The sequence below is a fragment of the Oncorhynchus keta genome, chromosome 14 (assembly GCF_023373465.1).
Source record: "Oncorhynchus keta strain PuntledgeMale-10-30-2019 chromosome 14, Oket_V2, whole genome shotgun sequence".
In the NCBI taxonomy this organism is placed as follows: domain Eukaryota; kingdom Metazoa; phylum Chordata; class Actinopteri; order Salmoniformes; family Salmonidae; genus Oncorhynchus; species Oncorhynchus keta.
The window spans coordinates 48,024,409-48,040,123 of record NC_068434.1 but is presented as its reverse complement, the minus strand read 5'-3'; the positions used below and the strand labels follow the sequence as shown (position 1 = coordinate 48,040,123).

The 15,715-nt window shown below is 40.7% G+C and overlaps 1 protein-coding gene across 3 annotated transcripts in view; it reads left to right on the top strand.

The window, feature by feature from the left end:
- The window catches only part of LOC118393549 (kremen protein 1), a 108,609-nt gene extending 102,795 nt beyond the window's left edge, over positions 1-5,814 (top strand). For all 3 annotated transcript variants that reach the window (XM_035786308.2, XM_035786305.2, XM_035786307.2), the window contains exons 9-10: positions 650-734; positions 954-5,814. In XM_035786308.2, the coding sequence (XP_035642201.1) occupies positions 650-734; positions 954-1,113 (245 nt within the window). In that variant the 3' untranslated portion in view covers positions 1,114-5,814. The remainder of the gene's footprint in view (positions 1-649; positions 735-953) is intronic.
- The last annotated feature ends 9,901 nt before the right edge of the window (positions 5,815-15,715 follow it).

The following is a 15,715-nucleotide window of genomic DNA, read 5'->3' as shown; positions in this document are numbered from 1 at the left end:
CAGGTGAAAGCTATGGTCCCTTAATGATGTCACCTGTTAAATCCACTTCAATCCGTGTAGATGAAGGGGAGGCGACAGTTTAAACAAAGAGTTTTATGCCTTGAGACAATTGAGACATGTTATTGTGTATGTGTACCATTCAGAGGGTGAATGGGCAAGACAAAATATTGAAGTGCCTTTGAACAGGGTATGGCAGTAGGTGCCAGGCACACCGGTTTGAGTGTGTCAAGAACTGCAACGCAACAGTTTCCCATGTGCATCAAGAATGGTCCACCACCCAATGGACATCCAGCCAATTTGACACAACTGTGGAAAGCATTGGAGTCTACATGGACCAGCCTCCCTGTGGAATGCTTTCGACACCTTGTAGAGTCCATACGCCCAATGAATTGAGGATGTTCTGAGGTCAAAATGGGGTGCAACTCAATATTAGGAAGGTGTTCTTAATGTTTTGTACACTCAGTGTATAGTACTGTACAAACATGGTGTAGATGTGCCAGACTGTTTTTAGTTTATAGATCCCTTTTATCTCTATCCGATCAGGTTTCTCCATGCCTGTCTGAGAGTCTACTCAAGTGCATAGGGTGCTTTTTAACTGGTATGTTTTCTTCTAAACTGTCTGATTTCAATTGTGTTTCTGTGTTGACAGTGTGGACCATCTACGCCCTAGCTGCTCTCCTGACTCTGACAGTCATAGCCATGGTGGCTAAACTACTACTGCATATTACAGTGAAGTAGGTATTACATTTTACAGTTTGATGTAAATTATGGACAATGAAGTTTTATTGTACTAATGCCTCAAAAGTATAACCGAAGTGTAATTTATTGTATCTAATATATTTTTGACACTGTGAGAGCCCCAGCCAGTGGAATATGTAACCTAATGTTACTGTTCTCTCTTGCCATATCTATTTCTCTCTCTTCTCCCCCCCTCATCCCTCGTCTTTTTCCAGGTCTCCCAACATCCCGACCAGCAGTGGTTCAGAGAGCTGCAGCGTGCAGAGTGCTGCGTCCGAGCCCTGGATCATCTTCTATCGGCCCTCCACCATCTCCCTCTTCAAGAAGAAGCTAAAGAACCACCACGGAGACCTCAGCCCTCTGGTGGGCAACTAGCGAACTGCAGTCTGGTCTACTAACATCATCACCATCATGTACCAGGGCCTAGCGTACCAGAGCTAGTTATAGAGCTAGCCCCTCTACCAATGAGACTCTATGGGGTACTGAGCTACAAAGCTAACATAATCACTAATGACTGATTCACTGACTCACTGAGTGACTACTACCAAATGGCCCAAGAGCCAAGTCCCTATATGGGATCCAGACAGGGCTGTCTGTGTCTGCTGTGTACAAGGCAGGAGAGGAGGGCAGCTATACAGTGTGAGGTGGATGTTTTACTGTAGGGAACTCATCTTCTATGGGTTCCACTTCCGTTGTCCATGGATGTCTGAGAGCATTGCAGTCCTCCTCTAGAGACAAGGGTTGGCTGGGGCCAAAGCAAGCAGTTTCCATAGGACTCCTCCAGAATGCAGGCCTTTCATTGTAACTGTGTGCCGGTGGGGCACAAAATGTCTGACAATCTCTCCAAATTCGCTAACCTGCGAACAACTGAGGGAGCCATGCATATTCCCTATCAGTGACTGTCATAGGTGTCTCACAGAACAAGGTGTTGGATCACAAGGGGTCAGAGTAAGGCCTAGATTCAATCAGATCAAGCGTTAAACAGCGATATCTGATGTTTTGGTGGTGTCAGAGGTGTAACTGTTGGAGCAGTCAAATCGGTTAGCAGGTGCTCTTGATCATTGTCACTAAGCCACACCCGCAGCTCACGTTAGAAGTTCAGAACGAGAAAATGTAGGCTGTCTAGAAATAATGACACGCAAATTAAAAATCATTAGACGAAGAAAGCGTAATCGAGGTATAGATTACAACTCACATTCCAGTGTTGGAACTTGTAGAGAGGGCTGCTTGGGATTTCTCTTAATGCGACTCCGTGCAGCCAATGGTAAAGTCCGCTTTAGGTATAATGCCAGGAGATACTTGTGGATTTGAACGTTCTAAAGCAGTTCCACCACCGACACTGCTATCTCTTCCACGCCGTCTCTGGAGGAAACTGTATCAAGAGTCTCTTCCATGGCCACTGGTGGATGAGGGACGTGGTTTCATTAAACAATTGCCGTTCAAAAGAGTGTTTGAAATGCTCAGAGGTTCTCTCTCATATCCCCTCGGCTGTGGTTCTTATCTTTCTGGTTGAACTATGTTTAAGTGCCTTAAGGATCTTAAAGAAGCCTGCTATGGCTTCTTTCCCTCTACCCTCCTCCCCCCCTTCTCACTGTCTTTGAGTCTATTGCTTGTGGTCCCCACCCTATGAGAGGCCATGTCGATGGGATTTACTGTAGCGTGGGCGAGACTTGGGAAAAAGGTTTGCTTCATTTTTGTATCTTTTTCTTTCTGTGTGCTCTTATGCGTAGTCTCCTTGGACATTACCGAACATATTGCTATCGTTATGTTGCCATTTGATTACAAGGAGGGGGTAAATTGTGTTGTATATTGCGTAATTCAATGTGGGGGATGATGATGATGACATATGTCCTGCTCTTTCATTTTGTGTCTCGGCAAAGCAATGGCAAAATCCTTCAAAGTCATTTTTGTACTTACTCATCAACTGCTACTTAGCTCGGAGGTTGAGGCACATTTTTCCCCCCCTGTCTTCAGCAGCAGATTCATTCCCACATTCAGAGGGCTCACGAGACCCAAACAACCTCTCTCAACTTTACAGCTAAAGCACAAATAATATGGAATGAATGAATGAAAGTACTCGTGATGGTCCACTGTGGAAGGCAAACGACTGTTGTAGTCCGGCGTGTATCTGTGAGCATTGAGGACACGTTGTAAGTTAACAATGCATTAATTGTGCCCCTTGAATACAGCATGTTGGAATTCCATAAAGAGAGGTTGAACCATCGATGAAATATATGTTAATATATATTACATTATACTGTATATGTATAATAGTGTTAGAATTCTATTTCTATGGCTTTGTTTTTCCCAACAATCTCAAACCCAGTGAAAGCTGATTAATCTGGTCCAAACGTCAATGCACTTAAATGTGCCTCTACTTGTATGGTGACAGATAAATAATACTGAAATCCAGTTTGGCTCTTATTTGCTCTCGAAACCAAAAACCGTTTGAAACTGATGATAGGAGATTTGCAAAGTGCAAACTTGACATTGGGAGCACTTGCAACAAAAGGGTTGAAGTTGATATGCAAAATTGTATGAATAGATAACATTTTAGGTAGTGTAACAAAAAATACTTTAATTTCACCTCATTTTAACATTCTGTCATAAACAGCACATGTTCAACGACATAAAACAACATGTTTTCCCACCCCAAGGGGTATTTTTTTTTACTATTGTAAGTGCCAATAAATTACCATTAAAGTAACGGAGTTGTATGTACCCTAGATGATACTCTCCATTTTGGCACTCCCCCACTTTTGTAAAAAAATATATATTTTGGAAGCTATGGAAATGCATTTATTAACGTCTACATTTGTTTTTGTCACATTTATTATTATTTTTTATTTGACATAAAATTTTGTTTGCTAAACATAAAAATTCCAAATTAATAAATAAATAAAAACATTTTCCTTAAAGTATCATTTTTTAGAAAGCGCTACTGTCCCCACTAAAACAACACAAATACTTAAATACATGAAATGTTATCTTTGAAACATTTAAATGAAATACTGTAGAATTCCATTCATTCCTATGGAGGACTGCTTTTCTGAGGAGTGCCAATATGGCCAACTGGTGGCTTCAAAGCCTTTGCATTTTTCCAATACATAGCATCAGCAATCCAGAGTTTCTATACTTCATTGACTCTGGATTGCTGATGCTATGTATTGGAAAAGTGCAAAGGCTTTGAAAAAAAAAAGTGAAGATTTTTTTTCAAGCGCAGATTTTTTCATTCATTTCAACAAAAATCTGATTTATTGAATTGTCCATGTGGTTTATATTAAAGGGTACTTCATTTAATATAACAGGCTTTTAAAATTCAATATTGGTGCGCAATTTCTACTTAAAACATCAAAGGGACCAGTGGTTGTGTCCCAAATGGCACCCTATTCTCAACTATATATAGTGCACTACTTTTGACCAGATTCACATTGGAATAAGGTTTAGGATTTATCGTAGGTGTGACTTAATGAACGGGCCTTGAACTTTTCTTCTTCTCAACTCTGATGTTTGTCTGCTGGGTGACCTAATGTTGTATTTTGGCTGTCTGCTCATCTGTTACTCATGTTAATTATCGCAGTACAAGTTATTATCAGTGCAGTTTGTGCTTAGAGAAAGGGAGACTGTGTGTGTGTGTGTGTGTGTGTGTGCGTGCGTGCGTGCGTGCGTGCGTGTGTACGTTTTACTATTTCTGTGAGTACCAGAAGTCCTCACAAGAATAGTAAACAAGAAATTCAGAGAAGTCCTCACTTGTAAAAAGGCTATTTTTGGTTTAGGGTTAGAATTACGGGTTAGGAATTAGGTTTAGGGTTATGGGTTAAAGTTAGGGAAAATAGGATTTTGTATGGGAATCAATTGTTGGTCTCCAAAAAGTCCTCACAAGTATAGTAAGACATAGAGTGAGCTCCAAAACCTTTGGGACAGTGACACATTGTTTGTTGTTTTGGCTCTGTACTCCAGCACTTTGGATTTGAAATGAGGTTAAAGTGCAGACTGTCAGCTTTAATTTGAGGGTATTTTCATGAATCGTTTAGAAATTACAGCACTTTTTTTTTGTACATAGTCCCCCTGTTTTAAGGGACAAAAAGTATCGGGACAAATTCACTTATGTGTATTAAAGTGAAGTATTTGGTCCCATATTCATAGAATGCAATGACTACATCAAGCTTGTGACTCTACACATTTGTTGGATGCATTTGCTCTTTGTTTTTGTTGTTTCAGATTATTTTGTGCGCAATAGAAAGTCATGGTAAATAATGTATAAATAATGTATCAATGTCATTTTGGAGTCACTTTTATTGTAAATAAGACTAGAATATGCTTCTAAACACTTCTACATTAATGTGGATGCTACCATGATTACAGATCATCCTGAATGAATGGTGTATAATGATAAGTGCACAAATATCAAGACCCCAAGACATAACCTCTCACCATTACAATAACAGTGAAGGTTAGTATTTGGGGGGGGGATAATATTTGATCACCTGATATGGATGAAAATACCCTCAAATTAAAGCTGACACTCTGCACTTTAACTTCATAGTTATTTGTATCATTTCAAATCCAAAGGGCTGGAGTAGAGAGCCAAAAGAATAGCACGTGTCCCAATACTTTTGGAGCTCTCTCTCTCTTTCTCTCTCTGTGTGTGTGTGTGTGTGTGTGTGTTTGTGTGTGTGTATGTGTGCGCGTCGTGTTTGGATAGCCTGGTGAATAATAATACCAACTCCATTTTCTCCCATGTCAACCAGACAATTCCATGGTACCTCCATATAATAATAGAAACTGTTTTCTCTTTCTGCGACTCATTCAAAATGTTACTCGGCACTCTTGTCATGATAACAAGATGAGCAGCTCTGTGTGATATGGAGACCAATGGGTTTTGGGGGAATACAAAATATTGTTTTCATGAAAATTGTAAATAAATTAGTGAAATTGTAATTTATACAGTAAATTATTATTATTTTGTATGTGAATGGGATATAATCTATGTTTTGTATAAGTTAAGTATCTTTGCAGTTTTATTTAAGTGAATGTGTCCTGGTTGCTAAATAAATTCTGTATGCATGTTTCTTATTCCTGTGTCCAGGCGTGATTAGTTGACTTCGGTCTGTCATACCAGCACACAAGACCTACCCTACACATTTTCAGAATACATTATTATGGATATTCACATGTACAGTGTGAATACATGTGAACCACCAGTATCCCTGCACATTGATATAGTACTGGTACTGACCTTATAGCATTCGATACTGGTGTGTTTCTATTTCAAGTGTGTTTTTTTTGTTTTTTTTATTTTAAGTGACCCAGTAATTGATTCCCTGCTCTTCTTTTAGTTTACATTTTTACCTTTGATATTGTTGAGGAAAAGCTTTTGCAAGTAAGCATTTCACTGTACTGTTTACTCCTGTTGTATCCTGTGCATGTGACAAATAAACGTTGATTGATTTTGAGGTGAGAAAATAGAATAACAGTAGAGATGAAAAGGGGAATTGTTGTTTATACACATAGAGAAAAGTATACTATTATACTGTAGTAGTACTAAAGTAAAGGTACTAGTACAATGGATAAACATTATAGTCACAAACATGTTTTGAGAAGTAGTACACATGAAGTACCTATTTTTATCCATGTCCCACAACTCTACAACTTGAACTAACCATCCACCGTGCCTCCACAAAGCATCCATAGTCCTTTTGGGCCACTTCAGTCAGTGCTTGAAAAGACTGCACGGAGGGTAATTCAAGCCCTGTTTTTCTCCAAAGCAACTTAATCCTTATCGTATGTCTGAAATGACTGCCAGACTCTCTCTTGCTATCTCTCTGTAGATAAATAGAGACAGAGCGGTGGGTCTTCGGAGCAGACCTCAAATACTACTCTAAATAATTTCAAATAATTTTGCTAAACTTGATTGAGCTAGCCTATTGTTTTGCAACAATAGAGAAATCCCAAAAGTGAAAACCAAGCAAATGCGGGCACACCTGGCACACCAGGTGTGCCTGGTTTTAAATCCTAGGTGAACCCAGGTATGGGATTGGGGGTGCCATGTTTGACCCATTGTTAGTCATGCTACCTGCAGATTTGGAAGAGTATGAGATCAGAGATTTAATTGGAACCGCATAAAAAGTAAAAACAGGAACGGATATATTATAATCTAAAACATTTGTGTCTGTATGTGTATCTTTCTTCTTCAACTGGACTAGTGAAGAGGGCAAGAGGCTCTAGTTAACTTAACTCAACAGGACTTGTCATTTGTCAAATACAATTGCACACAGAAAAATATATATATTTTGAAGCAGGACTTACACTGTCACTGCATATCTAGTTTGAATCCGACAAGACACACATTTAGAACAGATAATTCACTTAAAGTGAGGCAGATCATTACATTTTTTGAAGGAAAATATGATGTTTAACATGACCATGGGTCATGATAGGTTAACATTGTGGAGCCTCACCCATGCGACAGGTAGCCTAGCAGTTAGAACGTTGTGCTAGTAACAGAAAGGTTGCGGGCTCGATTCCCTGATACAACCAGGTGAAAAATCTGCCGATGTGCCCTTGAGCAAGGCACTTAACCATAATTACTGGATAAGTGTCTGCTAACATGTAAAACAAATAACTGTGGTGAAGAGTTGACCTGAATGTTTATTACTTTGAAATACTGTCATCTTGCCCCCTCTACTGGTGGCATGAATTTCTGCTCCATACCAGTTTACAACTGTAGGCTTAGAAGAATGGAAGAATGAAGACAGCAGCACACTCTACTAATAACTCAGAATAGCATGGGGCTCTGTGCCACTGACCTCTCATGGAGACAGAGATAATGAGAGAGACTTGCTCTGTGAAGAAGGGAAGGAGATATAGAGAGACAGATAAACATAGTATTTTGCTACCACACGCACACAGACACCTCACCTTGCATCAACCCTGACTGCTCTTTTCACTCCCCTGGTCCACTGGTGCTGCCTAGCTATTGTTAGGCTGTAACACTAGTCCTGTGACTCTAACTTACCCCTCTCTCTCGCTGTATATGTGACACAGAGACGTAGGAGGACTTTTTCTTCCTTCTCTCTCCACAGAGCCAGTGTGTTTCCACCATCCACTAGGTCCCTATGAGATGGCCGTGCGGGCCATGGCCCTGTCCCCTGTTCCTTCCATCACCTTCCCTGTAGCAGAGGCCATGAGAACAGACTGGTGCCAGCTTCTCCCTCCGAACATGAGACTTAGCCTCTAATTAACACAACAATAGAGACAATGGACCCAGGTGTCTGGTTACCATAGAAAAGAGAAAAGGTTTAGTCCCAATCGATGAACAGGCAGGAAATCTGCCACTTTCTACACTAAAAGATAAAGAGGTAGAAGAAGTCAGAAACTGGAGTAGGATAAAACCACAAATAGGCGTGTGTGTGTGTGTGTGTGTGTGTGCGTGCGTGTGTGCAATGTGTTTACAGGTCTGTTTATTTTCAGTTTTGTGAAATTGGAGCAAATTATCAAACATAAAACATAAAACAAACATTGGTGTTGAGCACTAACCTACTTATTATATAATCGTGCTGAAATTGCATCAAAATGAGGGAGATATAATTTTACGTATTTAACTCAAATGAGAATCAAAATAGAATACTATCTAACAGTAGAGATGAAAAGGGGAATTGTTGTTTATACACATAGAGAAAAGTATACTATTATACAGTAGTAGTACTGAAGTAAAGGTACTAGTACAGTGGATAAACATTATAGTCACAAACAGTTTAGAGAAGTCGTACACATGAAGTACCTCTTTTGATCCATGTCCCACAAGTATACAACTTGAACTACCCAAAAACATTTTGAACGGTCATCCAACTCAGAAACTCTGTCAACTTTCTAGAACTCTTGTCTTTCCCACCTGAAAATCGCCAAAGTCATGGTTTGACCTCATTTTCTCAGAGTTCCCAGAGTTCCCAGTTGTCATATGGTACACATTTGAGTTCCCAGTTGTCTTGAACGCAATTTCCGAGTTCCCAGTTACCTTTAAAGCGGCATGAGATTCACCATGGCGGCCTGAAAGATGGCGGAAGTGGACGCTGATTGGAATATTGTCCAAAAGAATGGAAAATGTGGCAAAGTAGTGTACAGTGCTGAGAATGTATCTTGTAAGAGTATGGTTTGTTAAAGAGGAGCAGCTGATCAGATTCCCAATCTTGAAGAATACATTTGAGATATCCAAACTGGTGGAGAGACTGCTGGGTAAATAAAGACCTCCTTCATTCTTGTCATTATTGAAAGAGATTGTGATATCTCACATCTCAAAATAGGGCTACTTAAAATTTTGGAATTTTGGATGAAAAGCGTGCCCAAATTAAACTGCCTGCTACTCGGGCCCAGAATATATGATATGCAAAGTTTCCAAAACTGTTAAAATAGTGTCTGTGAGTATAACAGAACTGATTTGTCAGGCGAAAACCTGAGAAAAATCCATTTAGGAAGTAGGATTCTTTTTGTTGTTGTAGTTTTCTATTCAATGCCATTATAGTATCCATTGACTCAAATTGCAATTCCTATGCCTTCCACTAGATGTCAACAGTCTTTAGAAATGGTTTCAGGCTTGTATTCTGAAATTATGATGGAGTAAGAGCGGTCAGAATGAGTGGACCCTGCCATGTCACAGAGCTTTTTCATGCGCGCCTGAGAGAGTGCCTTTCTTGTTTACATTTTATATTAACAACGTTATTGTCCGGTTGAAATATTAGCGATTATTTAGGCTAAAAGCAACCTGAGGATTGAATAACAGTTAGTTATGACATGTTTCTATGAACTTTACGGACACAATTTGGATTTTTTTGTCTGCCTGGTGTGACTGCGTTTGAGCCTGTAGATTATTGAAGAAAACGCGCAAACAAAACTCAGGTTTTTGGATATAAAGAGAGACTTTATCGAACAAAAATAACATTTATTGAGTAAATGAATGTCTTCTGAGTGCATACATATGAAGATCATCAAAGGTAAGGGATTAATTGTATCTATATTTCTTACTTGTGTAACTCTTCTACTTGGCTGGTTACTGTTTGTAATGATTTGTCCGCTGGGCAATGTTCTCAAATAATCTTAAGGTATGCTTTCACCGTAAAGCATTTTTAAAATCTGGCACAGTGGTTGGATTCACAATAAGTTAATATTTAAACCTATGTAAAATACTTGTATGTTTTCTGAAATTTTATAATGAGTATTTCTCTATTTGAATTTGACGCTCTGCAATCTCACTGGATGTTGGCCAGGTGGGACGCGAGCAGCCCACATACCCGAGTGAGGTTAATGTTAGATCCCTCACTTCCAAGGGAGTTATAGTCAATGAACTAACCACGGATCATAATCTTGATGTGATTGGCCTGACTGAAACATGGCTTGAGCCTGATGAATTTACTGTGTTAAATGAGACCTCTCCTCCTGGTTACACTAGAGACCATATCCCCAGCGCATCCCGCAAAGGCAGAGGTGTTACTAACATTTCAATTTACAAAAACAAATTACTGTCTTTTGGTCTTTTGAGCTTCTAGTCATGAACTATGCAACCTACTCAATTACTTTTTATAGCTTCTGTTTACAGGCCTTCTGGGCCGTATACAGCGTTCCTCACTGAGTTCCCTGAATTCCTATGGGACCTTATAGTCATGGCAGATAATATTCACATTTTTGGTTTTTGGGTTTTGTCCTCCGGACCTACTCACTGCCACAGTCATACTCTGGACCTAGTTTTGTCTTGTGTAATACATATTGTGGATCTTAATGTTTTTCCTCATAATCTTGGACTATCAGACCACCATTTTATTACGTTTGCAATCACAACAAATAATCTGCTCAGCCAAAAAACAAAGAATCATCAAAAGCCGTCCTTCCAGACTCCCTCCACCTACCCAAGGACATCAGAGTACAACAATCGGTTAACCACCTAACTGAGGAACTTAATTTAACCTTGCTTAATACCCTAGATGCAGTCCTAAAAACAAAAAACATTTGTCATAAGCAACTAGCTCCCTGGTATCCAGAAAATACCCGAGCCCTGAAGCAAGCTTCCAGAAAATTGGAACGGAAATGGAGCTACACCAAACTGGATGTCTTCCGATTAGCTTGGAAAGATAGTACCGTGCAGTATCGAAGAGCCCTCACTGCTGCTCGATCATCCTATTTTTCCAACTTAATTGAGGAGAATACATTTATTTTTGATACTGTCGCAAGGCTAACTAAAAAGCAGCATTCCCCAAGAGAGGATGGCTTTCACTTCAGCAGTGATAAATTCATTAACTTCTTTGACGAAAAGATCATGATCATTAGAAAGCAAACTATGGACTCCTCTTTAAATCTGGATATTTCTCCAAACCTCAGTTGTCCTGAGTCTGCACAACACTGCCAGGACCTAGGATCAAAGGAGATACTCAAGTTTTTTAAATATTATATCTCTTGACACATTGATGAAAATAGTCATGGCCTCTAAACCTTCAAGCTGCATACCGGACCCTATTCCAACTAAACTACTGAAAGAGCTGCTTCCTGTGCTTGGCCCTCCTATGTTGAACATAATAAATGGCTCCCTATCCACCGGATGTGTACCAAACTCACTAAAAGTAGCAGTAATAAAGCCTCTCTTGAAAAAGCCAAACCTTGAACCAGAAAATTAAACAAATGTTGACCTATATCAAATCTCCCATTCATCTAAAAAATGTTTGAAAAAGCTGTTGCGCAGCAACTTACTGTCTTCCTGAAGACTAACAATGTATACGAAACGCTTCAGTTTGGTTTTAGACCCCATCATAGCACTGAGACTGCACTCGTGAAGGTGGTAAATTACCTTTTAATGGCGTCAGACCAAGGCTCTGCATCTGTCCTGGTGCTCCTAGACCTTAGTGCTGCTTTTGACACCATCGATCACCACATTCTTTTGGAGAGATTGGAAACCCAAATTGGTATACACGGACAGGTTCCGGCCTGGTTTAGATCTTATCTGTCAGAAAAATATCAGCTTGTCTCTGTGAATGGTTTGTCCTCTGACAAATCAACTGTAAATGTTGGTGTTCCTCAAGGTTCCGTTTTAGGACCACTAAAGTTTTCACTATATATTTTACCTCTTGGTGATGTCATTTTGAAACATAATGATAACTTTCACTGCTATGCGGACAATACATGGCTGTACATTTCAATGAAACATGGTGAAGCAGCCAAATGGGCCCTCCCTGGAAGCCTGTGTTTCAGACATAAGGAAGTGGATGGTGGCAAATGTTTTACTTTTAAACTCGGACAAAACAGAGATGCTAGTTCTATGTCCCAATAAACAAAGAGATCTTCTGATATCAGCTGATGTACGAAGGGCTATATAAATAAATTTGATTTGATTTTGATTTGATTTGATTTGATTTGATTTTGATTTGATTTGATTTTATTTGATTCTGTAGAATCTGACAATTGATCTTGATGATTGTACAGTCGTCTCAAATAAAACTTTATAGGACCTTGGTGTTACTCTGGACCATGATCTCTCTTTTGACGAACATATCAACTCTGTTTCAAGGACAGATTTTTTCCATCTATGTAACATAGCAAAAATCTGAAACTTTTTGTCCAAAAATGACCCAGAAAAATGAATCCATGCTTTTGCCACTTCTAGATTATACTACTGCAATGCTCCACTTTCCGGCTACCCGGATAAAGAACTAAATCAACTTCAGCTAGTGCTAAACACGGCTCTAGAATCTTGACTAGAACCAAAAATATCGATCATATTACTCCAGTGCTAGCCTCTCTACACTGGCTTCCTGTTAAGGCTAGGGATGATTTCAAGGTTTTACTGCTAACCTAGAAATCATTACATGGGCTTTCTCCTATCTATCTTTACGATTTGGTCCTGCCGTACATACCTACACGTACGCTACGGTCACAAGACGCAGGCCTCCTTTTTGTCCCTAGAATTTCTAAGCAAACAGCTGGAGGCAGGGCTTTCTCCTATAGAGCTCCATTTTTATGGAATGGTCTGCCTATCCATGTGAGAGACACAGACTCGGTCTCGATCTTGAAGTATTTATTGAAGACTCATCTCTTCAGTAGGCCCAATGGATGAGTGTAGTCTGGCCCAGGGGTGTGAAGGTGAACGGAAAGGCACTGGAGCGACGAACCACCCTTGCTGTCTCTGCCTGGCCGGTTCCCCTCTCTCCACTGGGATTCTCTGCCTCTAACCCTATTACTGGTGCTCTTCCATGCTGTCCCTAGGAGAGGTGCGTCACTTGAGTGGTTGAGTCTCTGACGTGATCTTCCTGTCCGGGTTGGCGCTAGAGGTCGACCGAATATGATTTTTCAACTCCGACACCTATACTGATTATTGGAGGAACAAAAAAAAGCCAATACCGATTAATCTTCTGATTTTTTAAATGTATTTGTAATAATGACAATTACAACAATACTGAATGAACACTTATTTTAACTTAATTTAACACATCAATAAAATCAATTTAGCCACAAATAAATAATGAAACATGTTCAATTGGGTTTAACTAATGCAAAAACAAAGTGTTGGAGAAGAAAGTAAAAGTGCAATATGTGCCATAGAAGAAAGCTAACGTTTCAGTTCCTTGCTCAAAACATGAGAACATATGAAAGCTGGTGGTTCCTTTTAACATGAGTCTTCAATATTCCCAGGTAAGACGTTTTAGGTTGTAGTTATATTATAGGAATTATAGGAGTATTTCTCTCTATACCATTTGTATTTCATTAACCTTTGACTATTGGATGTTCTCATAGGCACTTTAGTATTGCCAGTGTAACAGTATAGCTTCCATCCCTCTCCTCGCTCCTACCTGGGCTCGAACCAGGAACACATCGACAACAGCCACCATCGAAGCAGCGTTACCCATGCAGAGCAAGGGGAACAACCACTCCAAGTCTCAGAGTGAGTGATGTTTGAAACGCTATCAGCGCGCACCCGGCTAACTAGCTAGCCATTTCACATTGGTTACACCAGCCTAATCGCGGGAGTTGATAGGCTTGAAGTCATAAACAGCTGCTGGCAAACACGCAAAAGTGCTGTTTGAATGAATGCTTACGAGCCTGCTGGTGCCTACCATCGCTCAGTCAGACTGCTCTATCAAATCAGACTTAGTTATAACATGATAACACACAGAAATACGAGCCTGAGGTCATTAATATGGTCGAATCTGGAAACTATCATCTCGAAAACAAGACGTCTATTCTTTCAGTGAAATACGGAACCATTTACGTATTTTATCTAACGGGTGGCATCCATAAGTCTAAATATTGCTGTTACATTGCACAACCTTCAATGTTATGTCATAATTATGTAAAATTCTGGCAAATTAGTTTGCAATGTGCCAGGCGGCCCAAACTGTTGCATATACCCTGACTCTGCGTGCAATGAACGCAAGAAAAGTGACACAATTTCTTTTAGCTAAATATGCAGGTTTAAAAATATATACACTGCTCAAAAAAATAAAGGGAACACTAAATAACACATCCTAGATCTGAATGAATGAAATATTCTTATGAAATACTTTTTTCTTTACATAGTTGAATGTGCTGACAACAAAATCACACAAAAATTATCGATGGAAATCAAACTTATCAACCCATGGAGGTCTGGATTTGGAGTACACTCAAAATTAAAGTGGAAAACCACACTACAGGCTGATCCAACTTTGATGTAAAACAAGTCAAAATGAGGCTCAGTAGTGTGTGTGGCCTCCATGTGCCTGTATGACCTCCCTACAACGCCTGGGCATGCTCCTGATGAGGTGGCGGATGGTCTCCTGAGGGATCTCCTCCCAGACCTGGACTAAAGCATCCGCCAACTCCTGGACAGTCTGTTGGTGGATGGAGCGAGACATGATGTCCCAGATGTGCTCAATTGGATTCAGGTCTGGGGAACGGGCGGGCCAGTCCATAGCATCAATGCCTTCCTCTTGCAGGAACTGCTGACACACTCCAGCCACATGAGGTCTAGCATTGTCTTGCATTAGGAGGAACCCAGGGCCAACCGCACCAGCATATGGTCTCACAAGGGGTCTGAGGATCTCATCTCGGTACCTAATGGCAGTCAGGCTACCTCTGGCGAGCACATGGAGGGCTGTCCGTCCCCCCAAAGAAATGCCACCCCACACCATGACAGACCCACCGCCAAACCAGTCATGCTGGAGGATGTTGCAGGCAGCAGAACGTTCTCCACGGCGTCTCCAGACTCTGTCACGTCTGTCGAATGTGCTCAGTGTGAACCTGCTTTCATCTGTGAAGAGCACAGGGCGCAAGTGGCGAATTTGCCTATCTATCTGGCAAATGCCAAACATCCTGCACGGTGTTGGGCTGTAAGCACAACCCCCACCTGTGGACGTCAGGCCCTCATACCACCCTCATGGAGTCTGTTTCTGACCGTTTGAGCAGACACATGCACATTTGTGGCCTGCTGGAGGTCATTTTGCAGGGCTCTGGCAGTGCTCCTCATGCTCCTCCTTGCACAAAGGCGGAGGTAGCGGTCCTGCTGCTGGGTTGTTGCCCTCCTACGGCCTCCTCCACGTCTCCTGATGTACTGGCCTATCTCTTGGTAGCGCCTCCAGACACAGCAAACCTTCTTGCCACAGCTCGCATTGATGTGTCATCCTGGATGAGCTGCACTACCTGAGCCACTTGTGTGGGTTGTAGAATCCGTCTCATGCTACCACTAGAGTGAAATCACCGCCAGCATTCAAAAGTGACCAAAACATCAGCCAGGAAGCATAGGAACTGAGAAGTGGTCTGTGGTCACCACCTGCAGAACCACTCCTTTATTGGGGGTGTCTTGCTGATTTCACAGAAGTGTGATTGACTTGGAGTTACATTGTGTTGTTTAAGTGTTCCCTTTATTTTTTGAGCAGTGTACTTCTGTGTATTGATTTTAAGAAAGGCATTGATGTTTATGGTTAGGTACACATTGGAGCAACGATTCGCACCTCATCGATTA